The sequence below is a fragment of the Lontra canadensis genome, unplaced genomic scaffold, assembly GCF_010015895.1.
Source record: "Lontra canadensis isolate GAN:19392208 unplaced genomic scaffold, GSC_riverotter_1.0 scaffold257, whole genome shotgun sequence".
NCBI lineage: Eukaryota > Metazoa > Chordata > Mammalia > Carnivora > Mustelidae > Lontra > Lontra canadensis.
The window spans coordinates 169,673-195,010 of record NW_022631251.1 but is presented as its reverse complement, the minus strand read 5'-3'; the positions used below and the strand labels follow the sequence as shown (position 1 = coordinate 195,010).

Below are 25,338 nucleotides of genomic sequence, written 5' to 3'. Positions count from 1 at the left end.
ACAGGGGAGGCATGAGCGGCTTCCCCAGGGCTCCAGGGCGGGAACGGGGGACCGCCACTGCTCTGCATGAGGGACTCCCCCTGGGCGCCCCGTGGCGAGGGCGGGCAGCGCAGTTCGGGTCTGGCACCCCCCCCCCCCCCCCCCCGCCAGCCCCAGACAGCTGAAGCCAACTGAGCTCACCTTTGGAGACCCGTCTCCGCTTGGCTTTCAGCAGAGGGTCCTCGGGCACCTCTTCCACAGCCGTCTCGGTGTGACTGCTGTCACCTGAGACTTTGCGCTTTCTGTCTAGCCGGAGGGTGGGGCTGTGCGGCATGTCCACAGCCGCCTGGTCAGTGGGGGACTCGTTCACAGGCTGCCTGTCCACGAAGTATTTCTCCACAGGAAGATCTTTGTCCTCCGGAGCTTCAAAAGGATCATGTTTGTTGCCAGCACTGTATTCGCCTGGGGAGGATGGACGACAGCAGGACAAGGAATGAAGGCCCAAAGGTCACCGTGAGAACACAGGACCTTCGTGCCCATCCACGGTAATCTGCCACCCACAGACCCTTCTCCAGAACACCGGGGCCCTCACACGTTGGAAGCACAAAGGCCACCAAGACAGAAGGTCCCAGGGCTAGGACAGCTAAGCAGAAAGCGGAGACATCTACGACGCTCAACTTTCTCCTTGCACCTTTTTATAATTGGGGCACGAGGAGAATCGGAAGATGAGGCATCACCACAACTTCACAACGCTTAGGTCCCTTCCGGGCCCCTTCCCGCGGGGGGGGGGCAGGGGACCCTGCAGCAAGAGCCAACCAAGCCAGGGCTGACCGAAGAAATCTCTCGGGCAACATTGGCTGAGGGCATTATTTTGAAATAAAAGGAAGGCTGTGTAATAAAGAGAACAAATAGCTCCTACATGTCATCTGCAGAAGGGACCGCATCTGTGTCCCCTTGGGTCAACTGGGAGATAGTGAAGGAGGGGGGCTGGGGCAGGGAGTGTTGGCAGGCAGAGAAGCTGGGGGACCAAGGGAGATGGGAAGAGGAGCCTGGGGAAGCCAAAGGAGAGGCTTCTTGGTGTGCACACGAGGGTCAAGGGCAATTTCGAAGAACTCAACCTTATCACTACGCGTCCCCCGGTCTTTCTCACATCGGAGGAAGGGAAAAAGCAGAAAGAGTGTATATTAGCCGCCCCCACCCCCCCCACACACACCTCAGTGACACCATGCACACCCACTGGGACGTCAGTTACCCCACCTGGCACTCCCTTCATGCCTTCCTTCACACGCAAGCACCTGAGGACATTCCAAACACCAGGCTCCACCCCCTTGGCCGACAGGTGTGTCTCCTTGCACTGCTCCCTCCAGCGCTCCCTAAGCCACATGGGTGGGCTCCTCACCTGGGGACCTTTCCTCAAATCACCTCAGCTCGATATCACGCGCTGCTGTTTCTCTAGCCTAAGAAATGGCTCACCAACGGTTTGGGTCACCTTTCATTTGGGTCACCTTTCTTCTAATACACACTTAATTCCCTAAGCATCGCTGGGATGTTAAGGAGCAGGAGCTCGGTATTCTGCTAACACTGAGCAGAACTGTGCGAGTCCATCTCTCGATGAAGTCAGAAACACACTCTTCATATGCCAACCCCATTCCTCTTCCGTTCCCCACCCCCACCCCCCGGGGGCCACTTCAAATATCCCTCCCTGCTCCGGACCGGCCCACGTGGTTCCCCAATCGGCTTTTTCCTGGGGACATCACCACCATTTAGTAGTGGTCAGTTGCATGTGTGTGTTGGGGGGTGGGATCGATCCCTGGCCCCAGCTAGGCTGTGCTCTCAATAGTGGAAGGACCCAACCATGTGGGTCTGCTGTCATGGCTGCGGGCGGACACAAGGCTCAGTGGCAGCCTGGATGCGCGGCAGCCCACGTTGGGTCCGGGGAAGCAGAGGGGTAGGCTGTGAGTGTCACATGCCTGCTGCTCTGTGACCCTCCTAGCTGCTCCAGCAGTAACAGCTCTACTCTACAACTCGGCCCCCTTCACTTGTAAAGTGGGACTATCACCGCCAGCTGCCTCGGGGACTGGGCTTCATAAACACAGGCCAAAACCAATGGAGAGAGAGGCTGGGGAAATCACTGGAACGAAGGGACGGGACGCCAAAACTGTCAGACTAGCTTTCATGTTAGCCCCACTGCATAAAATCTGAAGACGTGAGCCCTCCCAGTTGGTCATCTGGCGTCTCTGGTCGGCCTTCACAGAGAGCCCCGTGGGAAGCGCTGGGGATCAGTGCACAAATATAGGAACCAGCTTATGCCATTTCAAAGTTAATTCAGTGTACGCGTCGTCCCCTCCCCGAGGTAGGAAAGATGGATCAAAGCAGGTGATCTGAAAGCAGGGGTGACTGGGAGGTGATGGACACCTTCTAGGGTCACAGTCAGGCAACAGCTTAGCTGCTGTGGGGCCCTGGCCACCTTGGCCCACACCTGAGACACGCCCTGATCCGTTTACGCCTCGCTCCCTCCCAAGATGCCACTTCTGGATTTACACTCTAACTGCAGGTGTCATAATCACCTGTATCTGTAACAGCCCCAGGTCCCCTAATGAGGCGCGCCTTGCTCCGGGAGAAGGCTTTCCGTGCATCTTCACCCCAGCTGCAAACTTGCAAACCATGCAGTTCACGTCCCACCTAGCCTGCTCAGCCGTTTGCAGTGGTCAGCAAGCAGCCACCGACTGGACACCTCGGCTCCCTGTTCCTCCCTGCACCAGTGTCCCCAACAAGCGCACAAGAGCCTTTCCCCAGGTCTCCTCCAGGCTTCCCACAGAGAAGCTGCCGCCTGAGGGCAGAGGGCACCCCGTTACCCACAAGGAGAGGGAGCAAAGTCACACCTGTGCACCCCCAGGAACCCTCCTGCCGCTACAGTCACAGGTTGATGAAATCACCTATTCATACTACATCACTGAGCTGCTGTCTCCCCTGTTTCGCTAGAGGCTCTTTCCCCAGACTAGGGTCCCCCATCCTTTCCACAGCTCCTGAGCCTCTTGGGCAAAGATCCCAATTGGACTGAGCCAAGACCTGCCTCAGTAAGAACCCTGAAGAGCAGCCACCATGAGTAACCGGGAGACACACTGCCACCGGCTAAGGTTGGGGAGGGGGGAGACTCCACATCACAAACCCGACCCAAAGCTTAGAGATGAAATCGTTTTGGCCAGAGCTCATGGGGTTACCCTTGAGAGCGAAGGAGACAGAGAGCTGGACACACAGGGGACCTAACCACTGGGTCGGCCACCGCCACTACTCTCAGCCCTTCTACAGGCGGGACGGCACACGCTCTTGGTCACCTGATCGAAGCAGACGTGAATGTGGCTGTGTGGTTCGTGGCTTAACACCTGCTCCCTGTGGCACCAGTCCCGTGACTCAAGGGCCTCCCACAATTTGTCCTGATTGTGTCATAACGCCACCTCACAGAAAGCTCGCCATGGCAACATTTATGCCTCACTGGGGGCAGCAAAGCACCCACCCCCACTATCAGGGGCCAGTCCCCCATCCCCCTCCCAGTGAGCCCTCAGCACAGTAGGAGGGTTCCCCATGATGGGGACTCCCTGCTCTGCATGTGACTGTAGCACCCCCGGTAAAGGCTAACCTTGTGGGGACTCAAGGCCTCTACAAAAGGGGCACAGGGGGAACCTCTGGTCCCAAACTCAATGTAGTTCACCAACAGGCAGGTGTAAGGCCTGAGAAAAGCTTCGTGAAGCCCTCTGACCAAGGCTTCTTCCAGGTCCCGCCCAGGCACCGCGACAGGGCAGATCCCGGGTCTGCTCCAGCCAAGTGGCTGCTGAGGGAGACCATCGCTCCCGGTTCATAGGGGAAGGGACTGTCCCTGTCCCTCCCCACCTTCAGAATGCCACTGATATTTCCTCTACTGATAAACTTCCAAAGTGGCAAAGCCTCCTAAGGCATCAGCTGGACTTTCAAAATAAAAAAGTCTGACCACGAAAAGGACATGAAAATCCCGACCGTGGCGTTTCTGACTACATTCGCTCCTGTCAGGCCAGCCCCTACTGGAAGCGCCCACCATCTTAGAAGCTCCTGGGGTCTGCAGGAGGGAAGGGAAGCCTGGGGAGAAGGAAGGCATCTGGAAGGCATCCCGTAACCTCCTCAGAGCCCCTTCCACCCCCACCCCCACCCCAGCTCCCACGTGCTCACAGCTTGGCTCTCGGCCACACGGACCCCTGTGAGGAGAGAACCAATGTGGAGCCGGGCCTGAGCCCACGTGGGTTCAAGACACGAGAGCCAAAAGGACAAGACAACCCATTAAGTTGTAGCCTCATAGATCCACCATCTACTGTTCCCTAGTTGAGGAGGTGACAGCAAGGACAACGGTTCCTCTAGGTCACTCCTCCTGACCAACCACAAACTGCCAAGTCCCCAGGAGACTGCGGATGGTGACCTACCCCCTTCCTGGCCCCCATCTTTGAAAGTGAGCCCCCACCCCCGCCTTCCCCAATCCTTCTCCGGCCCCTGGTGATGACCCAAGCCTTGCTGCGTGTCCTGGGTGCTCCAGGAAAAGAGCCCAACGGACTCAGCCTGGAGGGACGCCGGGGAAGGGAGGAGGGAGGCCTTTCTGAGTCATCTGGGCTCTCCTTCTCCATTGACCAGACCGAGTACTCGTCTCTAGGATCAGCAGGAAAGATGCGGAGGACATAAACTTCCCTGGGAAGGCAGCCAGGGTGAGTGAGATGGGAAGAACGGCAGCCACCCCAGGTCTGGCCAAGTTATTCGAAACCCAGGCAAAGGGCAAGAAGACTCAAGGCTGCCTAACTTCCGGCTCCCTTCCTCCAGCCTACCTCACCCACTCCCTCTCCCCTCAGAGAGGCACCTACCTATTAACTCAGCTTTGCTCACATCTACCAGGTCTCCCTGAGAGGCTTCCCCAAGAGCTGGCATTATGGGCAAGTCAGAAACAAAGGGCTGTCCTCATTTCTGCTTTACTGAACAGCAGCTCAGACCCTCCATGCTCCCCTATCAATCCCCCTGAGGTGGAAGAGTAAAGAAATCTTTACTCCAGGCACATCAGAGTCCCCGCCACTGACTAGCAACAAAAAACTCCCTTCTTCTGAGACTGAAGAACAAGTGGTCCTGGCGTGGCCTACCCAGAAACCTGGCCACAGGCCCTTGTCTGACCCCAAGGCTGACTGTGGGGGGCGGGGGGGTGGTGGTCTGTGCCCTCGGCAGTGAGAAGCGCCCTTTCCAGGGCCACAAAGTCTCCCAAACTCCATCCGGAACCACAAATTCTCCCCCAAACGCCATCAGGCACCAATGAACGCCAAACCCATGACGCCCAACAGCACGGAGCCCGCACAAATGCATCTCCCATCCCTGCCTGCCCCGTGTCAGGAGGATTCTGCACCCCCTGTCACCTTGACACTCAGCCAGACGCCCAAATTTACCCTCACCAGTGAGGCTTCCAAGGTCTGGAGTGCCCTTTGGGCCCCCACACGTGCACATTTAAAAGAGACGGAGAAAGACCTTCTCCACTTGCCACCCACACACCATGGTGGCCAGGAACATCTCGTGAGCAAATCCCACGGCCCCAGACCACAGCGGGGGACCCACTGCTGGGCCTGAAGAGCGATTTGAGAAAAGCCTAGCTTCCTCTCCGTTTTGGCCCCCCCAACAGAATACCACCTCTGTCTGGTGGGAAGACCCCCTCTTTATACTGGTTTATTCCACACCCCTGGATCGTGTTGTCAACATCTAACCGTGGCCAACAAACGTGCCACTGAAAACAATGATCTCATCTCTCTGGTGCCCTCAAAAGACCCCGTCCCATTTTAACAAAACCTTTATCTCTGGAGGGAGAACACGAGAACCCTCCGTTCCCTGGGAGGCTGTCGCTATGGTGGGTGGGGAGGCACCTTTGGCTGGAAGTATCAGCCCACTGGTACCGAAAAGAAGGGCAGGGCAGCTTATCTGCACCCACTACAAAACAGGACACAACACACATGGCCACGCTTATGTCTCCCGTGGTCATTCTCCTGCTGGTATCGCATCAGAACATCACTAACTACAGGACCGGTATTTCCCTAGAAAAGAAGCGTCCCAGGAAGTCGTCTTCCACGGGTGCCTCCATCCCTGGACACCACCTCGTTCAAACAGACGATCGGTCCTTCCCTCCTGGGCCGGTGACAGTGGCCTGTTTCTCTGAGCAGCCCATCGGCCACAGGGCCGCAGCAATGAACCGCTTCCCCGTCGCCTCCCTGAGCTCTGGGAGCGGTGTCCCCCACCCCACACACCACGGGTAAGCCGCTGGGGGTTTACTTACATCTCTCATTGTCATTCTGGTCAGCAATGGCCTCTTCCAGGGCGACCGACTTTGGCTTTTTGTCCTGATTTCCTTTCAACCTGTCCCAGTCGGCAGGGCTGAATTTGCACACCTCAGAGTCTTTGGCTGTCGGGTGGCCACCTTCTCTCTCTTTCATCTCCAGCTCTGAGAAGCGCATCATTGCACGCTAGAAAGAGAACGGAGACGGGGAAGAAAAAAAAAAAAACACGACACCTTACCATAAAAGCTATTTCATTTGCCTTACCTTAAAGGAAAGTAGTTTCAAAGAAAAGTTTGCCCAAAACCAACCACAATTTATGATACGACTGAGATATTTTAAAACGTAATAGATAAAAACGTAAGAGTAGCTATACGTAAGCAATCACACAGTCTGTACTCGTGAAGCCATATGTAGAGAGAGAGAGAAACGCGCTGTGTATGTGTAGCCACGCATACACCATAGCACAGAGACATTCTCATTTGGAGGTAAATAAAAACAAAACAGAAACACAACGCAAAGGAAAACAAAACAAAAACAACAGAAAAGAAAACAAAATGCACAATGAATAAAAGACGACCATGGCCCACAAACTTCCCTTTGTATATTTGGAAATGAAATTTAACTCAAAAGGTTTATGTAAGATTCTAGTAATAAAAATTTGAAGAACTGACCTCACAGTAAGCAGCGGGTAGACATAAAATACTGTCCTCTTGTAATCCTTCCATCTATGTAATTAAAATGGGCACTCAATGGATCATTTAGATAACTTCATCCATTTTTATAAGCATAAACCAATTTTTTTCTTCACATTGCAACACAATTTGGCTTTATTTATCTTTTAATTAAAAGTAAAATATCTTAAGGAAATTCCTATACAACATCTATCATTCACTAGCAAGTTAAACACATAACTCTATCCCTTTAAGCGAGGTTTATTTTTGGGGTGGGGGAGGAAAAAAAATTGCCCGAATCCCACAGACACGCGGCTGCCACACATCTCTACCAAGTATCACGTAAGACATTTCTAAGCAGTATGGCTAGGCATTATTCGTTAACATACAGTAATGGCAGAGAAGTCAAAGCAACTGATAGGGGACGTCATGCAGTCTTTAGCTAACCTTCGCAATCATTAATACTTCTGTTAGCAGCGTCTGCGTGGAGCTCTCTTAGCATCCACAGGATAACGGCAAGTGTCTGGACACGTGAACCTAAGTGCTACCACTCACGTCCCCTTACTGGACACGTGTCACACATATATTTATGTGACCATAAGCTTTCATTAACCAAATTCTGCCCGGCGCCCTGCCCTACCATACTCCCCCAATCCTCTTTCCACATTAACAAAAACAGAACTGACAACTGGTAAAGTCACTGAAATTTGGGGGTGGGGGGGACGGGGGGGGACGGCTCACCTGCAAGGCGCGCTGCTCCCGGCTGAGCTGGCTGGAATCTGCGTACAGTTCGGTAGTGACACACTTGAATCGGTCACCCACATAACCAGCGGAATTTGCGATCCTCTTTGCCAGCTTCGATGGCTTGGGTTTGAGAACTTTGCCATCGGTGGATTCTGCATCATCGGCTCCGTCTTTGGTATAGGTAGGGGTGACGTCCACACTCGGCGGGGCGCTGCCCACGCAAAATGGTTTGGGATCCTCTGGGGTTTTCCCAAAAGTCACGGGTGGGCCATCGCTCGCCAGAGTCGGCTCCAGGAAGGGAGTGGAGACGGGCAGCCCCAGGTTCTCCTTGGTGGTTCCCGCCGGAATGCTCTCCTTGCTTAAGCTGAAGACTGACTGGCCAGGGGCCTGCTTGAAAGCGTAAGCTTCGTGGAAATCACTGATGCGCCCCAACTCCTCCCTCAGGGCGACAAAATCGCGGTGTGGCTGCAGGGCCGGCTCGGCCGGGGGCTTACTGGGCTCGGTGCTCTGGCCCACGCTCTCGGCCACGAAGCCCGGCTTGGCCGCGTTCGCGTCTGTTTTAGCGTCCGCCTCCTCCCGGAGGAGGTCTACATAGACAAGTTTGTCGCTCTTGACTACCGTTTTCCCTTGGTTCCAGCTGGGGCTGGGCTTCAGGTTCTTGTCGGAGGGGACTTCTGGCTGTAGCTTGGTGCTGCTTGCCTCCAGCATCTCGGAAAACCGGCTCCGGAGGGCTGGGTCCTCGTAGCGCCTCTCATGGGAGCGGGACCTCCTCTCTGGTTTCTCCTCCTTAGTGATCTCGATGGGCGTGTGAGGTATCAACATGGGGTGCACCATGCCCAACCCCAGCGCGTCCTGGTAGGTCACAAACTCCGGTCGGCCTGTGGGCAGCCCGTAGGGCAGTCCGGGCTTCGGGGCAAGGTGCCCGGGGAATAGACTGCCGTTGGGCAGCAGGACTGGGTGAGGATAGACAGGTCCCTTGCCGTGTAAGGAGAGAGGGCTTATAGCGATGCCCTCGGGTGCCGGGTAAGGGAGGTAACTCCTGGGGTAGGGAATCGGTGGGGACCTAAACGCCTCGTTTGGCGACAGAAAGATCGAGCTTGGCGGGAGGCCATTCTCGTTTGCTTTGAAGCTCGGCTCCGGGTTGCTGGCTTTGGCGCCCTTGCTGCTGGTGCTGCTGCTGTGCTTGGCAGGTGTGGTCGGGGGCTGGCCCACGTGCTGAATGACGGACGGCGTGGTGTCCACGGAGCTCCTGCTGGTCTTGCAGCCATCCGCATTGGCATTGGGGGCCGGCGACGCAGAGGCTGGGCGGCCGGCACTCGAGACCGAGCCCGAAACGTTGGTGACCACAGCGTCCGTACCGCCCATGCGGGGACAGGACGAGCTCCGCTGCTGCGGGATCGCCCAGTCCAAAGCCTTGTTTTTCAGCGGCAGGCCTTTGCCGTTGTTCTCTTCATTAGGGCTCGGCCCGGGCACCACCCAGGACGAGGGAGCCGTGCTGATGATTTCAGATCTATAGATAGCACAGCCGTTTCCGGGAGGAGATAGGGTTTCTTTCGGAATCTCACTGCCGGACAGCACTAAGCCGCTTCCAGCTCGGCTGTGCACGAGGACCGTGGGGGCCATCTTCTTCATGTGGTCGGCTTTGGAAGCATCCACGTCCACCACCTTCGCGGACAAGTCCAGTGGCTTATCGGTGACATCTTTGGTAACTGTCTGCTTCTCCAACAGAGGAGGGGAGCCACCGTCTTTTCTATCCTGGCCCGCTGCTTTCCGGGTGTGCCCGGAAACCGACTGGGCCCCTTCGGCCCCTTCCGGGCCCTTCGGGTACTTGCCGTTGGAGAGCCTGGCCGAGGGGAACTCACTGCTGACTGTCATGTATGGCTTCGATAGGGTGACAGACGGCGAGGTGGAGATCCTGGCGTAGTGCTTATGAAATTCGGAGTAGGTGTCTGCAGCGGGCTGGGAGGGAAGGTGGACCCGGGGCGAAGGTCGAGGCGAAGGGGGCAGCAGGAGCGCTGTGTCCCCGGGCAGACCACTGGTGACCCCCTTGCTGGAGGGCACCCTCGGCTGCTTACTGTTCTGGATGTGGGGATAGGCATGGGACTCGACGGGGTTCCCAGGACTGACGCCCATCTTCCAGGGCAGGCTTTTGTCTGCGCAGTGGACCAGAGGTGGGATGGCCGGGGAGGCCGAAGGCGTCGAGAGCCTCATGGGCGAAGCCAGGGACGACGGGATGTGGGGACTGACGTAGTGAGGCGGCGGCAGGTAGAGAAAGCGCTCCCCGTTGGTGCAGACCGGAGAATACAGCGGCTGAGCCAAGCTGTAGGACTGCTGAGGTAGCAAGGCCTTGTACATGTTCAGGGAATACTTATTTGGCGAGTCGAGGAAAGGGTAGATGGCTGGCGCGGCCCCCTCCATGTAAGGGCTGACCCAGGGCAGCCGCAGGTAACTAGCACCATTGATGTTGAGAGAGCTCTGTTTGTCGCCGGCAGGCCTGTCCAAGCCCAGCGTTTCTGCTGCGGGCACAGCGCTTTTTTGTATCCCGGGGGGTGTTTTGTAGATAGCACTGAAGCCATTGGGGGCCTTTCCAGAGACAGCGGAAGCCTCCACTGTCTCAGGCGTGTTCGGTTTGAACTGCATTTCCGGATTTCTCTCCGACGAGAACCCAAGACCACCCAGAGTGCTCGTGGCAGCCTCCCGACCTTTCTCTGAGCCCAGTCCGCACAAGCTAGAGTAGACAATGTTGCCGGGGACACGCAGCCCTTCCCGGATCAGGCCGGTGCGGTCCATGCTGAGCGCGGCCAGGCCATCGATCCGATGGGCCGTAGTGGCCTCCACCTTAGTGGAAGAAGAACACGGGTGTTAACTCGTGACGCCCCCATCAAAGCTGCCGGGCCCGTCCCAAGGAGAAACCACCAGCTAGGTTCACATGACATCAGCCTCCACATCTGAGCACAAAGGGTTAAAAAGAGAGGCTCCACGGGGGCCCACCGTCCCTGGCCCACATATCCAAAAGCCTTTCATGCCTGCCTTCTCACCTTGGTTCAGCTAGTATCCTGAAAGCCTGTAAAAGGTTGATCCCTTTAGACTTGGGGCCTATACATTAAATTTAGTCATCTATTAACTCGGGAAAATTCACTTTCTCAGCAAAAATTCTCAGCTGCTACAGAGAGGACGCCAGCTCTGCTACTCTAGGCACCGCCCTCATGGGGTACGGACGGGGGATGGGGGGTGGGAGACAGGACCTGAACCTCCCAGGCCCTTATGTTGGGGGGCTGAGTGGTGCTCACTGGGGTCCCTCCCTGCCCCCCCAGGTAGGGAAGCATGGTGATTATTTAACATAACAAGCAAGAAACAATCTTTGGTGGGATGGCAGGGAAGGAGGACTTTAGCTGTCTCATTTCTAAATCAATAAAGAGGCCAGGGGTCAAACTGTGGTAGTGCCTTTTGACTTCCTTTCCTGCTGTCTGAAGACAGGTCTGTGTTTCGTATTTTACTGGAAAAGGAAACCCTAAGGGTCTACTTGGAGGCTGGAAATTTATTGAACTTCAGAGAGCATGGAGGCAGCCCGTGGCTTAGTCAAGAAAAGGAGGCACATATCCCACCAGGTCGCTATGGGACTGACTCCGCCAGCGTGTCACCGGGAGTGCAGGGCCAAGAAGAGCTCTGGTGAGGGCCAGGTCCAGGTCCCGCAGAAGCAGCATCCTATTCAGACCCGCCCGGCCCCGCCCCACCCTCAAAAGACCCCTTGGCGGCATGCAAATTAATGCACCAGGGATAACAGATTGATGGATATTCAGACTGAAGCCAAGTCTCTTACCACGTTGTGGTTCAAGGGATTTTCTTCCCTCAGTTCCAGTCTGGCCTTTGAAGCGTCACCATCATTTACAGGAATTTTCCTACGTGAAAAGGACATATGAAACTTCGTGAAAGCATTCCCCCACTTATTCCATCTTTCACAGATCGCCCCCGAACGGACCAGTTTCTAATAACTCCGTTCCTCAAACCATCCTCACCGAACAATTCCTCCCCAGCAGCCCCTACTGAAAGCTGGCCCCAAATGGTGCTTCAGCTGGGCTGGGAGAAAACAAAGGCAAGGCAGGGCACAACGGGGCCCTGGAATCCCAGACAGGGCCCCAGGCCGGCCACCGAAGGAAACCAAGATCCTGAGCCGTTGTTTTCTCTAGAGAAGAGGCCACAGAGGCCAATCTGTAGCTCCGCCGTCCTAACAGGGACCTCCGAAACTCTACCTGAGGTCAGACATCAGGGAGGACCAATGGCCAAAGGCCGAAGTGGAGACACAAGGCTGCAGTCACAGGGCTGGCCACACCAGCCACTTCTGGCCTCCTCACCAGGGTGGGCTTTCAAAACTTTTCCCCAAAGTTAGGTACCGTGGTCTACAAAACTGGTTTCCCTGGTGATAATGAAGCCGTATGTGATTGCCCGTCTCAGAGCGACGGGGGATACACAGGAAGAGCCTACAAATGTCATGTCAGCCGCTCTGGGCTCCGGAGCAAAGCCGCCCACCTGTGCCAGGCTGCCACAGCCGTCCTGGGACTTGTTATCAGACAGCATCGATACAGCAAGCACGCGGTGCCACCTTCCAAATCCCCAGGATAAAATCGCTGACAGGCAGCAGCGGATACCCCAAGAGCAGCTTCAGGCCCCCGCCGCTTAGCTGCTGCTACCCCACACTCCAAAATCACTGATTAGGGAGCCCAGCGGAGCTGTCGGGTGACTGAAACCAGGAGCCGATGGCCTCGCCGAGTAGGCGGTAGAGGACACCAAGAAACCCGGGGCTTGAATGGAGTAAGGGGTGGCCATCTCCCCATTTATTACTGAGCAAACTATTTGTTTTAAAAGCACATCGAATGCCGATCCACCTGGGCCCACACTCCTGACATTTAGAGTTAAAGCAGCATATAGACTGGGATTAATTCTCCTTCATAAATATGAAATAATAAATTAAGGACGAAAGTGCACTGAAAGGCCGCTTTAGGGGCTAATCTTTTAAAGGGCGGCAATGCTTCGCTGAGCCGGGTTGCCTGTTAAAACTGTAAATCAAGGGCCGCCAGCTAGGCGGGAGATGGTTCTCCCCCACCCCTTTTGGGCCCACTCTGGCTCTGAGAAGGTAAGGGGGGCTTCAGCAGGGCTCTGGAGCACGGCGTGGGGGTGGGGAGGCACCCACCCTCTCTCCCCAGGCCTCAGCCAGATAGGGCACATTCACCTGTCTTCGTTGATCCCACACATGCGGACCCTCTCGCTGTTCATCCAGCTGTGAACGTTCCCATACAGGGGGGTTGCTGAAAGCATGTCGTCTTCTTGGATGGCAGCTTTTCTTCAAGCGTCTAGTCTGTTTTAAAAAAAAAAAAAAAAAAAAATCCCGAGAGGTTGAATAAAGAAGAGCTGAACAGGGAACCAGAGAGGCCCGCTTTCTAGGCAATTCATACACAATGCAGAGTCGGGAAGGCAGGCTGCGCTCAATGTTCTACAGATGTCTGGGAGTCAGGGAACGCAGCTGACCCAAAGGGTACAGGGGCAGCCCGCGACTTTCCTGTGGGTGGGGAGGGAGTTAAAGGGCCACGCGCCACACCATCCGCGACAACTGCACACATCACCACTACCACCCATGGCCGCTCCTGCCTTGTCCTTCCCCAGCCTTTGGGGAACACGCTTGGCAACTTGCTGGGCAGCGATCTTGGGGGGCCACATGCCGAATCTTCCGCTGGGGTGCGGGGGGAGGGACGCGGACTAAGAGGATCAGGGCTGGGGGAAGGCACAAGAGTTAGGTGTAGTAACCCAAACTACCCTGTGTCTCCAGGGAAGTGGTGTGGGCCGACTCAACAGATTGAGGGTTACACAGGGTCAGTGGGCCAGCAAAACACCCCACCCAGCCCTCGATCAGATGAAGCACCGACCCCAGGTCGTTTGGCCTGGGAGCTGCAGAGGGAGGCGGCTGAGTAATTCCATGACGCCTGCTCGCTTGGGGACAAGAAATCATCAGCGAGTGCAGAAGTCTTAGCAGCCCAGTCTGCTGGGCTGCGAGCCACTGGCACGCTGGGAGCAGGCAAACGCCACCGATTTTCCACCTACAGGGAGGGGGAGGCGGCCCGGGCAGAGGAGGGGAGAGCACCTCTCCCCGCCCTTCCTTACCTTCTCTGCCCACCACCCCCACCCACATCACATTCTAGTTTGCTGCACGAGTGAAGGGTCAGGACAAGCTGCATTTTATTAACAGGATTATCACGGCGCGTGATTTATCCTCGTGCAGGATTTTAATTGCTCTTTGGAGGTTGAGCCGTTTCTTTTGACTGCGCTTCGGCCCATATCCTGCTGTTAAACGCTGGGTTAATAAGTAGGGAGCCTTTAATGCCTGGGACCGATGGCCCTGGGCAATTCCCCGGCGCACAAACACGTCGTCATCTCCCTTGTCCGGGCCGGGCCTCAGGCTGGGCCATCTTTCCCCGGGCCCCAAAGCAGACTCTGAAATCAGCGGTGTGTGCAGATCGTCGGGGGAACTTTTCTTTCTCCTCCCGCACACACCCACCCACACAGTTTCCGAAAGCCCAAATGTTCCCGAAGTCGACACATTTCCTTTGTTAGCAGGGAAAAATATGCAAATGCTTGCTTTTACACTTGAGCACAAGGAGCAGACTGCCAGGTCGGCCCGGTTGGAGGCTCCGGGGTCCGGGGACTCTTTCTGGGAGTAACTAAGGCTGGGAGTGGGGGAGCACCTGGGAGACCTGAATCCAAAAGCCAGGCTGCTCTGTCCTTCAGCGGTTCTTTGTCCTAACTAGGCCTTTTGTCCACCAGTATCCCCGTCGGCCCCTCTATACACAGAACACCGTCTGTTAATCAAGAGCCACACACACAGACACGCGGCACAGAGTTGGAGCCCAACAATGACGCGGCTGGAGGAGGAGGAGGAAAAGGCCTAACTAGGCAGTTGCAGCAGGCCTGGTGGGATTCAGAGAAAACGCCTTCTTCTCCTTCCAAGGGGCTAGCCACGGTGCCCTGAAAAGACCAGCTGGGGTCTTGAAGAAGGTTCAGTGGGGGCTCGTGAGCTTCTCTTCCTTCTTCCAAACCTACAGATTGGGGGGGGGGGCGCAGGGGGCACCACTTAGTTCACGGATGACCACAAGGCACATTCAAGGGAGACTGTCCCCTCCCTAACCCCTGCCACCCCTTCTAACAAAAGGAAGACATTCTGGGTGGCCTGATTGGGAAGGTAGAGCAACATTCCTTGGTGCACAGGAGGCAGGAGGCAGGCGTCCTGGTCACCAGCTGCAACAGGGGGACCGGAAGTGGGAATGACTGCACGGAACCAGCCTCTCCCGCCACGCACCAGTAGGAAAAGCAGAAATTACACCAGGAGCAAAAAGCATCACTAGATCAAGTCCTTAAGAAAATGATGAGGAAAGGAAAAACTGTGTGTGTGTGTGTGTGTGTGTGTGTGTGTGTGTGTGTGTGTGTACAGGCGCGCGAGCCCCTCCAAGACCTCAAACTTCTGCAGTCCCCAAAGTGGCCTCCCCTTAAGCCATAACCTCCCCCCCTCCTTTAGCCACCACCTTGTGACAAGGACCTCTGAGCACCTGAGTGAGGAAACAGGAAGGGTGCTGCCTTCATGCCCCCCCCCCCGGAAAAAAGGGGCTTTTCTTGAGAAGGGGCAGCCCGGACTTGACGGAAGGGTGAAGGTGATGTAGGGACACCTGGGAGCACTGGGTGCTTTCAAAGCCCTCCTCACCCCCACCCCCACCCCTCTGGGGCCCTTCCTGTGGACTTTTCAACATTAACGCCACACACTTAGGTGACCTAATGAAGTGGCTTCAAGCGCTTGTGCACAGGGTCAGATGGAGTGGCGGGGAGGGGGCAGAGGGAAGAGGCTGAACACTAAGAAACAAGGGAGGGGGAGGTCCACTGCTGGATCCTGCTGACTACACACACACACACACACACACACACACACACACACAATCTTGAGCTGCCCCATGAACTTTTTGTGAACTGTTTAAAAGTGGAGGTCTGGTTGAACAAACAGCGGCGCCACTGCCAGCCATAATTTCATTGCAACAAGCTAAAGACTTTTAACTCTTCAGGTTCCTGGCCAAAGATGGAACCGAGCAGGAAGGGCCAGTGAGACAGGGCCCGGGCTGGCCAGGAGGCCCTTCTCTGGGGTGAGAGCCTGCTCTGGGAGAGGGGAGCCCCGAGGATCCCGATGGGAATCCCCAGCAGGAACATCCTTGGCAGGCGGCCGGCGGGGCGGCAGAGGCCACAGAGTCCAACCCCGCTGGGGTCGGGGTCGAGGCCCTGGGGACCTCCCCCGCCAACCTCTCCGGGATGTGGAGCTGACTGAGGGGACGCCAGGGTGAGAAACAACAAAGAGACTGAGAGGCGGAGATACAGCAATGCTCATCCCACTCGACTTCTAGAAGGGGCTGTTGAAATAGTTGGGGTCTTTTTTTTTTTTTTTAACTCTAAGAGAAAGTGCTTCAAAACTGACTTCGCTGACCCTTGGGCCGCGGTGGAGAGGACAAATAATGTGATTTAGACGACAAACAGAGCAGGCACTATGCCACTATGAGAGGCTTGTTTGCCCTTATTTCTCTCCGCGTGCACCAACCCCCGCCCCCCACGTGCAGACTAGAAGTGCCAAGATGTGTGAAGTCACTCAAGAAAAGCACTTTACAAGCACCAACCTGTTTCCATGTTAGCTGCTAAAGCTACACCCTGGCTATGAGGTTTTAACCCTTTTTCCAGTAGTGGAGAGATGGGGGCCAAGGATGAAGGACAGGGATGGGGAAGGTGGCACAGAGAGAAGAGGTCGGACAGGGAGACTGAGGGCGTCTGGTGGGTTCTGAAGAGCAGCAGGAATTGTAGTGGTTGCCCACTGGAACACCGAGTTCCGGAGAGAGACCAGGCTTTGCAAAAGCCCCCCCCCTCCGCCCCCGAACACGGACTCTGGCTCTCTGAATGGCAGTAACTGAAAGCAGGAGGGAGCCTGGGTCTCCCGCAACAGACATGGGCAGTCACCTGCTCTGGAAGCCAAGGGTTATGCTTCGAGTACTCGGCTTGGCGTGGACACCCGTGAAAGAACATGACTGGCAGAAAGAGGTTGGAGGGACCAAAATTAGGAGCTGTCATCCCTGAGAAGAGGCACTGCCAAGCTTGTGACAGGAGAGGCCCACGGAGCAGGACCAGTCACCACCATCCCACCCATTCCGGCCACGAGGACACCATTATGCCCTGAGGAGACATAGAGAACTGTCTGGTTTTTCTTTAAAGGCAATCTACCCAGATAGACAACAGCAGCAGGTTGGAAAGGGAAGCGGCAATGACCGTGAGTGGCTGGGATGCGCCGGGGGAGGGGGAGGCAGCATCAGACCAAGTTTGGCACCCTTCCTGTCTCTCCACTGGGCTCCTCCTGGCACCAGGCCACTTTAACTGCCTCCGCCCTTGAGGCAGTGCTCAGTTCATCCCAGGTGTCAAGTCACCATCAAACCATCCCAACTCCTTCGCAAGCGGTAATGTGCCCCTTTTCAAGGGTCTCTCTCACCTGGCGCCCCTTGCACCCATCAGGTGGTTATCCAGTCAGGGGCCAAGAAGGCCTGGGTGGGTGTGTGTGTGTGGGGGCGGGGGGAGGGTTGCTCCTGGCTCAGAAGGCCTAGCTGACATCAGAGAGCCCAGACAGTTTGCGTGCAGGGTGTGCTGGGAAAGGGGACTCCCTCACGTCAGAGCTGGCTCTCTGTGGAGATCATGCAAGAACACAGTCACCACCACAGTCTCCCAGCTCCCACCCTCATCCACAGCGTGTCCCTGGGCAGGTGGCCGAACCTCTTCAACCTTGGTCCCCTCATCTGTAAATATTTGGCACCGTGTTTTCCAGAGGATTAAACTGCACTGGTGACGAGTTTCGCCTGGCAAGAGCTAGTGCCCGCCACGTCGAACCCCCTCAAGCAGCATCTGAGTCCACCAGGCATGCTGTGTGCCATCCCCAGATCACCGCACAGTTTTTGCGTGGGAAGGCTGAGGCAGGAACACAGAGGGGCCCAGGCCAGGGAGGGGTGACCTTCAGCAAACTTGTGTGGATTTCATCAAAGCCCAAAGCGAACCCCGCGGGAGCCCTTCCTGGGGCTGCTCCAAGAGCAGACTGAGTCACGCACAGCAGCACTTCTCTCCTGGTGTCAAGGAAGGGAGGGGTGAAGAAGTTCCTATTTTAGGATGGGGGGAGGGGGACGTGGGGGGGTAGAAGATGAGAGGAAAACGCTCTCCCGGATGTGCAAGGTTGGGGGCGGGTCCTCCTGGGCTGCTTTCCGCCCCCCTCCCAGACATGTAGCTGCGGGGCGAGGGGGACCCCAAGACTGCCCCCTCCCCCCCCACTTCTGGACAGAGCCACAGGCTTCCGGGGGTGTGGCTGATGTTGGTGGCTGGCTCCGTACACCAGCCCTCCAAGAGTGTCAGAGGGGGTGGGGGTTTGGGAGGAGAGATCCAGCCGGTCGAGGCGCTGTCTCTTTGCACACTCCAGGCCAGGGCCATTGCCTCCGGGGGCGTCCCCACCCACGCCCCAAGTTTTGCATTAGTAACAGACTGAGCTGAGGAGCAGGAGGGGAGAGGGAACGAGGAGGATGAGAAACTCGCGCGGCCCTGACCTTTCGAGCAAACCAGAACCTTCCCTGCCTCCTCCTAGGGTGCCTGGGTCGGAGCAGAGAGCCACTGGGGTCGGTCAGGGGGTGAACTTGGCCCTCGGCGGCGGCGGCTGCCAGGGCGAGCGGGGGAAGGGCGCCCCCTCCCCCGCCTCAGCCCCGAGCGCGATCGGTCGGCAACAAAGGGATTTTCTCTCCCACCACACACACCCATGCTGCTCCGGGCTCGCCCGCCCCTCCTCACGGCTCCTCCGCCGAGGTCCCCGCCGAGGTCCCCGCGCGGGGGCAGCGCCGCGGCAGACGCCCACACCCTTGCGACGCTCCCCCGCCCCGCCTTCCAGGAACTCCGGCTCTCTCCGGGAGGCGGCCCGACCTCCGCAATCCCCAGTGTCCGTCCCCCGCTCCCCCAGTTAACCCCTCGGGCCCTGCGGCCAGCGCGTTCCTCTAGGCTTCCCCTTTCCTGAGCCCCCGCCGCTGAATATCTGACAAAAAGGAACTTTGGGGGGCGCACGCAGACCCTCCTGGCCATGATCCTGGGATCCTTTTGAGCAGACCGGAGTGTTGTTCTCCGCAGACGTGCCCCCCCCCCGCCGCCCGCGCCCCGGGCTAGCCAAGTGTAGCCAACTGTAAAGTGGGAAGGGGGTCCAGGAGGGGAGGCCCCTGCAAGGACCCACGGGAAGAGTGCCTGCCAAACCGGTGGTGGGTTCCTGCCATGTACCACCACCCCCCACCCAGAATCGGCTATTGGACCAACACGGGACACTTCCCCTTCTCCCCTGACACTGAGGCAAGCCACCGCCTTGGGTTTTTGTTTCCTTTCACTTTCTTTCAGAGTTGTGCCCCACACCACCACGTGGGCAAGAGAGGGCCCATCTGGAAGCTGGTGTCCCTCAACAGGAGGCAGCCCAGGACAGGAAAACCTGGGTGGAATGCCATTAATCACTCTTACTACCCCTCCCCCCGGCAAAAAAACCCCCACACGTCCTCTGGGCTAACCCCACCAGAGGAGAGAGTCGGGTTGCCACTTGGGAGTCTGCACAACCTGGGGGAAATCCAAAATAAACCATCCATATCCCAACTCCAGAGGGGGTGTCCATGCACTGCCATCTCCACCAGAGTCTTGCAGGAATACAACATACTCCATGCCCCCCCTCCTCCACCAAAGGGACAAGCTATAGTGTGAAGATATTAACAACAGCTATCAGGAGTACCCGGGAGGCACAAAGGAACTTTTTACGCAAAAAAGATGCCTCACACATGGCCCGTGATCCGCACCCTGGGTTCCCTGGCTGACTGTGTGCTGCCTGCGAGTTCTGGGAGGGCTGGGGATGAGGGTTAGAGGATAAGACGGGGCTCCCACTTTCTTGACAAGGAACAAAAGAAACCCCATGTCTGCTACTCAATCTTGGGATTCGGAACACCCCCCCCCCCAAACAAAGCTGTGGAACCACAACGGCAGAGATGGGGGCCCGTGAATTTCTGTAGCTGTTCAGACCTTAATTACTCCTCCTTGATCTGTGGGACTAGACACGACACCGCCAAGGTTAAAATGCCCCGAACAGCGCCGAGCAGATGTGAGCGAGCTGGCAGACGCGCAAATGAGGCCTGCCTCGGAGCACGATAACAAGTGACTAATACATTGCATATCGTTGAAAGAAAATTATTTTTCTCTAATTTGCATTTGCTTGGGGGAAAAAAAAAAGCCAACCAGAGTCCCTCTTCACAAGCACGAGTCTAATCCTGGAAATACAGCCCGGCTGCTTTAAGAGAGCTGGAAGGAGGGAAAGACTGCCAGTGTTTTGGCGTTACAGGCTTGTTTATCTTTCCGCCTTTCCTCCAAGGCGAAACTCGTTTTGCAAGCAACATTCCTACAGAAAATGGCACACGTCATAAAAAGAGACCAATTTATAGAACTGGCACCGAAGTTCATGTATCACTCCAGAAGCATCTCCCAGCTCCCCACTGGGGAACCCAACCGGATGCAGAAGTCCACGTTAGGATTCAGAGAGGGGAGACCTGGGGGGCTAGGGGCAACAAACTCCATTTGCAGCTCTCCTTGGAGGCTGTACACCCGGGAACCAGAGTCACAGAGAAAGGCCATGCTACAGAATTCAATCAGCTCTAAATGATCCTCCAAAGCCTGGGGGGGGGGGCTGTGCGGGCTCCCACCTTGGAGGGGGAGGGGAGCAACTCTGACACCCCTTTGGCCCCAGGACTCCTCAGAGGCAGGCCCAACTGGGTCTCTGGCCATCCTGAACCCACCTGCCTGGGCCAGCCCTGCATCTCCAGAACTGGCGGGGACAAGGGGTGACTGCCACCACCAACTGCTCTCCCTCCCACCCTGGAGCCTCCTCCCAGCGCCTAGTGTGCCACCGGGAGCTCAGAGGAAGCCCGTGGCTGTGGGCATCTAACTGATCAGGTCAAAGTGGGAGGCGCCGTGGGAACACCTCAGGGCACACCTTTGTGTCTTGAAGCTGAAGGCCAATATGCTCCTGGAAGTGGGAGGGCTTGCGAGGGAAGGTTAAGGGGTGTGGGTAATCAGAAGACAAAATTCACCCCTTTCTCTGCCCCCACACCCCAAAACACCCCCCTCTGGGTCCTGAACCTACACACAGTGTTTCCAGCCCCGAGGAAAAGAGTGGTGAGTGCACAGAATGTGGCGCCCGCCTGTCTCTCTAACTTGTCTCAGTTAGCAGGGCCATTTCCGAGGGGGAAAAGAGGGCCACCAGAGCGTCTCTGCAACTTCCAGAAAGCCTTCAGTTAATAACACATTGTTTCCAACAAGCTTCCTTAGGGCTGCAAGTTATGCTCCCCAGTCTTAAAAATCGGGCCTCCAAGCGCCTGAGGACCAAGGTCCAGCGATCCGGGCCACACCCCTCTGGACACGGACACTCGGGACCCCGTGGGCCCTCTCTCCCACCACCCCTGTGGGTCAATCCCCCTAAAGCGCGACACACCACACACCGACCTGAACCTCCACACTAATTCTGGGAGCCGTCAAGGTGTGTGTTGGGGCACATGGTGGGGAGGGGGAGTGTTGCATGGGTCGGTGAGCCGCGTGGCTGACTTTTTCCCTCATCAGAGGATGAGGATACCGTGGCCAGAAAGCAGAGGCCACCTCTGCAGCCGTCCACACGCTGCTCGTGCACCAACAGCTGTCACATTATTTGCACTCGCTGTAAACAGCCTTCACATTCCCCCCTTACCGCATAGTTAAAGCCAGACTAAGAATCCACAGTTCGAGATCAAACCAACAACAGCAGCATTGTGTCTGCCTCCACTGCCTTCGCACCAAGCCCAGCAGCTGGCAGGTTTCTCCGGAACAAGGGGACCCCCCCCTTCCCCCACCCTTCCAGCTCCAGCCGAGGCTAGCCAAGGCAGCGTGCAGTTTGTCGCCGCTGATTTTAAAAGCGAAAGAGCACAGCCATGTCGCCAGGATTTCGGTGTGGTTTATCAGCCCTCTCCCAGAGTTTGCCCCTCCTGGTGGCTGGGGGGGAAGCACCCCTCCCCCACACCCTCGGCTGGGAAGGGAGGTGGTTCAGACTCCCAGGGTCGCTTTCTATGCTCAGAAAGCGTGGGCTGCCCCGGGAGGGGGTGGCGCGGCCGGGCTTGGGGTCGGGGCAGGGAGGCCAGCCGCTCCCTGAGCCAGGTCGCAGAGGCCAGGCGGCTCTGCACCTTCTGCGGCCCGCAGCCCCAGGCCCTCGGGCACCTCGAAAAAATGGTCCAACTCTGTGCGTACTTACTGGCCGCCCCACTGATCAAAATGTCTCCTTTATGATTTTTGGTTAAGTCGAACATTTCCATAATCGTCATTATTAGCGCAAATTACACGCCTAATCGGTCCTTAAATAGATTTTAATTAAATAATCATACAAGGCTCATTTTATGACTTAAGAAAGGCATTACTTTTCGTTATAAACTTTCCACCAGGATATAGACTAACGATAGCAGACAAACACTTATTCTTTGAAAATCTCCAGTAACTGATGGGCAGAGAGAATTCTGAAAAGATACTGTTTCACCTTCTGGAATCCCGGCAGAGACCAGACATAACCACATCTGTGCAACTTCCCTCTCGGGAAGGGAGAGAGGATCTCTTCCTCCAAAGGCTCACTTGAGCTGTCTTCTCCTTCGGGCCAGCAGAAAGCCCCAAACGCTATACTTTTCCCTTACCCAAATGCACAAACTCCTCCAGCTAGCCGGCTCCTTTAGGGACCACCCCCCACCACCACCCCCCCTCCCCCCCCCCCCCCCCCGTCTGCCGAGAGCGAGCTGGGGCGCAAAGCGGGCACGGCTGTGCTTGTTAACTGCTGTGTAAAATGCTGTTAATAAAATAATAAATACAAAGGACGGAGGCTGCTGGTTCCACGGCTGTTTTGACTGGAAATGCCTTGGCACTTGTCATGTGTTTATGGGAGGGCAGACAACTCCAAGATTTGCATAGTTTGGACATTTCTGTACTTCATTTATTCTGTCCTAAATGACGTAGGCCTAGAGCTATTTCAAGTTTGCATTTGTACAGAACTGTTGAGTGCCTAAGAGCTGCTCCAGTGAGACCAAGTTTTAAATCAGACCCAAGGCCGGACCCGTCCCTCCTCTCTGACTCGGACCCCTCTCCACCCTCTGCCTCCGTTGCTGGAGAAAAACAAACAGACCCTCAAAGACGACCCCCGGGGTCCTGGCTCTCCCCACCTTCACCCCCTCTGGGAGCATCTAGGGTAAAGGTTAAGGTGTCTTCAGATTACAGGTAAGGCCTCCAGCTCTACGGTGTGGAAATCAGCGCAGTTAGGCACACCGTGGCCATACTCTTACCTCTAAAATAGTGAGCTAAGATGCAGGGGAAAAACTGCTGGCCTGGTAAAACCCACTGTTCACAAAACAATGTCAGCAAAGGCTGGAAGGCATTCTTTAGAGAGGGACCAGGGATTCATGCCTACAGAAGCTCTTTCAGCACAAAGGCTTTTAGGGGAAGAAGGGAAAAAGAGGGAGGAGGAGGGTGGGGGGGAGAGGAGAAGAGAGAGGGAGGGCTCCTGTTTCAGAGCAGGCATCCCCTGAGAGTCAAGAACCAAGTGTAGCTTCAATCAAACGCTGACTTCCCCTCTGGGAGTCAAGGAGGAAACCTGATCACAGTAGCTTACTACCGGCCTGGATCCATACAGGTCTGGTTTTCTTCTCATGCTGCTAATTTTTAAAAATACATATCGATATATATATATATATACACATATATGTATGTATATATACATATATATGTGTGTGTGTGTATGTATGTATATAGATATAGATATATATATATAGATAGATATATATATATAGCAGCAATCCCTGGCAGACTTTATTGAAAACCACACTGAGACCTCCTAACATCCGGGCTTAATCCCTATCAAACAAACCACAGCACCTCTGGCCTCCGCAGCAGGCCACCTCCCTCACCTCCTCCAACCAGGTCTCTCCCCTCTGGCCACTGGCTCCCCTCTGCCCTGCAAGAAGAACGGGGAGACTGGCCAGAGAGAGCACCTAGATAGGTGCCCGGTTCTGGAATCAATTCCTAACCATATAATGACCCCACTTAGGGGAGGGGGAAAAAAACTCCAAGCCCTTTCATATGGAACCCTTTAGAGCGCGGAACGCAAAGAACTACAAAACAAAGAGCAGCCCAAGAAGGCAGACCAGAGGAGAAGCCTCGGAGGCAAATTTAACCTGCGTCCTGCGCCCCCCCTCCCCCGCCTAGGCTGGTCTCAGGGGCTGTCCAGGGCAGCGGGGAATGCAGGCACAACCTCCAGGAACACCACCAGTCATTCAAAGCACTCCCTAAATCCTCAGGGCCTACTATGTGCCTAGTAGTCTTCTTTGATCCTAAAGGTGGATAATTATTCCCAGTCTTACAAATGAAGAAACTTACTGAGACTCAGAGGCCATAAATAACTTGCCCCCAAGGTCACACAGCTAGTAAAAATGGGCCACGGTCAAACTCAGTCCTGGAGTTGCGGAGAGGAGCCAATTATTGGTCTAATTGTGCCATCTAAGATCCCCACGAATTTCGGAAAGCTTCCTGAGCCCTTGTATTCGAGGGCAGGGCAAGAGGGAAGCGCTGAACACCTATGTAACTTAGTCCACAAGGAGACCAGAACCCAGTTTCCCCTACAGCCAGTCATCTCTTAGTCCCCTTGCAGTCTTTTCCCCATTTCCGACACTTCCTACCCATCTCCCTACCCAAAAATACCCTGGTGTGAGGTGAGGTCAGGGCTTCCAACAAAGCTCCACTTCCAGGACCCCAGAACAGGCAAGGGTAGGTGGGTGGCTCCTCTCAGGGTTCTGTAAAAAGTGCTGACTCCTGGTGCTAGGGCTGGGCCCGCCACCCTAGTTTTGCCACATAAGGCAATAAATCATCTGGATAGAGCAAAAGCCCTTTGGAAAGAGTGCCTACACCTACCTTTCCCAGGGTTTTAGGAAAAACCCCAGGGACCAAAGTGGGGTGGGAGGAGGAAATTAAGAGGGAAGTGGCTCCTAAGATACCAGGCCCTACTGGACCCCACGAAAGGCCAAGCCCTGAGCCAAGCGAGGAACTGGGGTTATCTTTCATTTCTCCAACTTACCGCAGAAGCGGGGGTCTGGGCCTAGCGTCGCCACCCGGCCCCATCCCCAACTTCCAGATCTGCCCCAGGCTTTCAGATGCTCTGGGAACTCTCCACACCCGACGACCCAAGCTCCACAGGGCCATCTCCCGCTCGGCTAGATGGCGACCGGGAAGGGCAGAGACACCGGACAGTCGGCTGCCCCTGCGGGCTTCCCGTCTCTGACCCCGTGGCTCCTCCAAGAGGCCAAGGCTCCGGATGTGCGAAATGGCTCCCGGAGCGACTGGGCGGGCAAGGGCCTCGGTAGCTGGAGGGATCGAGGCGATGGCGGCGCCGGGTCCTCACCCCGCTAGCCAACTAAACACGCCCCCGGCCGCCCGGCTGCCCCTGGCTCCCCGCCAGTGGCTCT

At 56.1% G+C, this 25,338-nt stretch overlaps 1 protein-coding gene across 13 annotated transcripts in view; it reads right to left on the bottom strand.

Annotated features, from left to right (window-relative positions):
• Positions 1-25,338, bottom strand: part of LOC116862549 (BCL-6 corepressor) — a 121,175-nt gene that overhangs the window by 18,088 nt on the left and 77,749 nt on the right. For 9 of the 13 annotated variants that reach the window (XM_032849885.1, XM_032849883.1, XM_032849882.1 and 6 more), the window contains exons 2-7: positions 12,942-13,067; positions 11,535-11,613; positions 7,712-10,552; positions 6,971-7,024; positions 6,299-6,485; positions 181-441 (exon numbers count right to left, since the gene is read on the bottom strand). In XM_032849885.1, the coding sequence (XP_032705776.1) occupies positions 181-441; positions 6,299-6,485; positions 6,971-7,024; positions 7,712-10,552; positions 11,535-11,613; positions 12,942-13,027 (3,508 nt within the window). In that variant the 5' untranslated portion in view covers positions 13,028-13,067. The remainder of the gene's footprint in view (positions 1-180; positions 442-6,298; positions 6,486-6,970; positions 7,025-7,711; positions 10,553-11,534; positions 11,614-12,941; positions 13,068-25,338) is intronic. The other 4 variants (XM_032849889.1, XM_032849894.1, XM_032849891.1 and 1 more) reach the window with 1 other exon arrangement.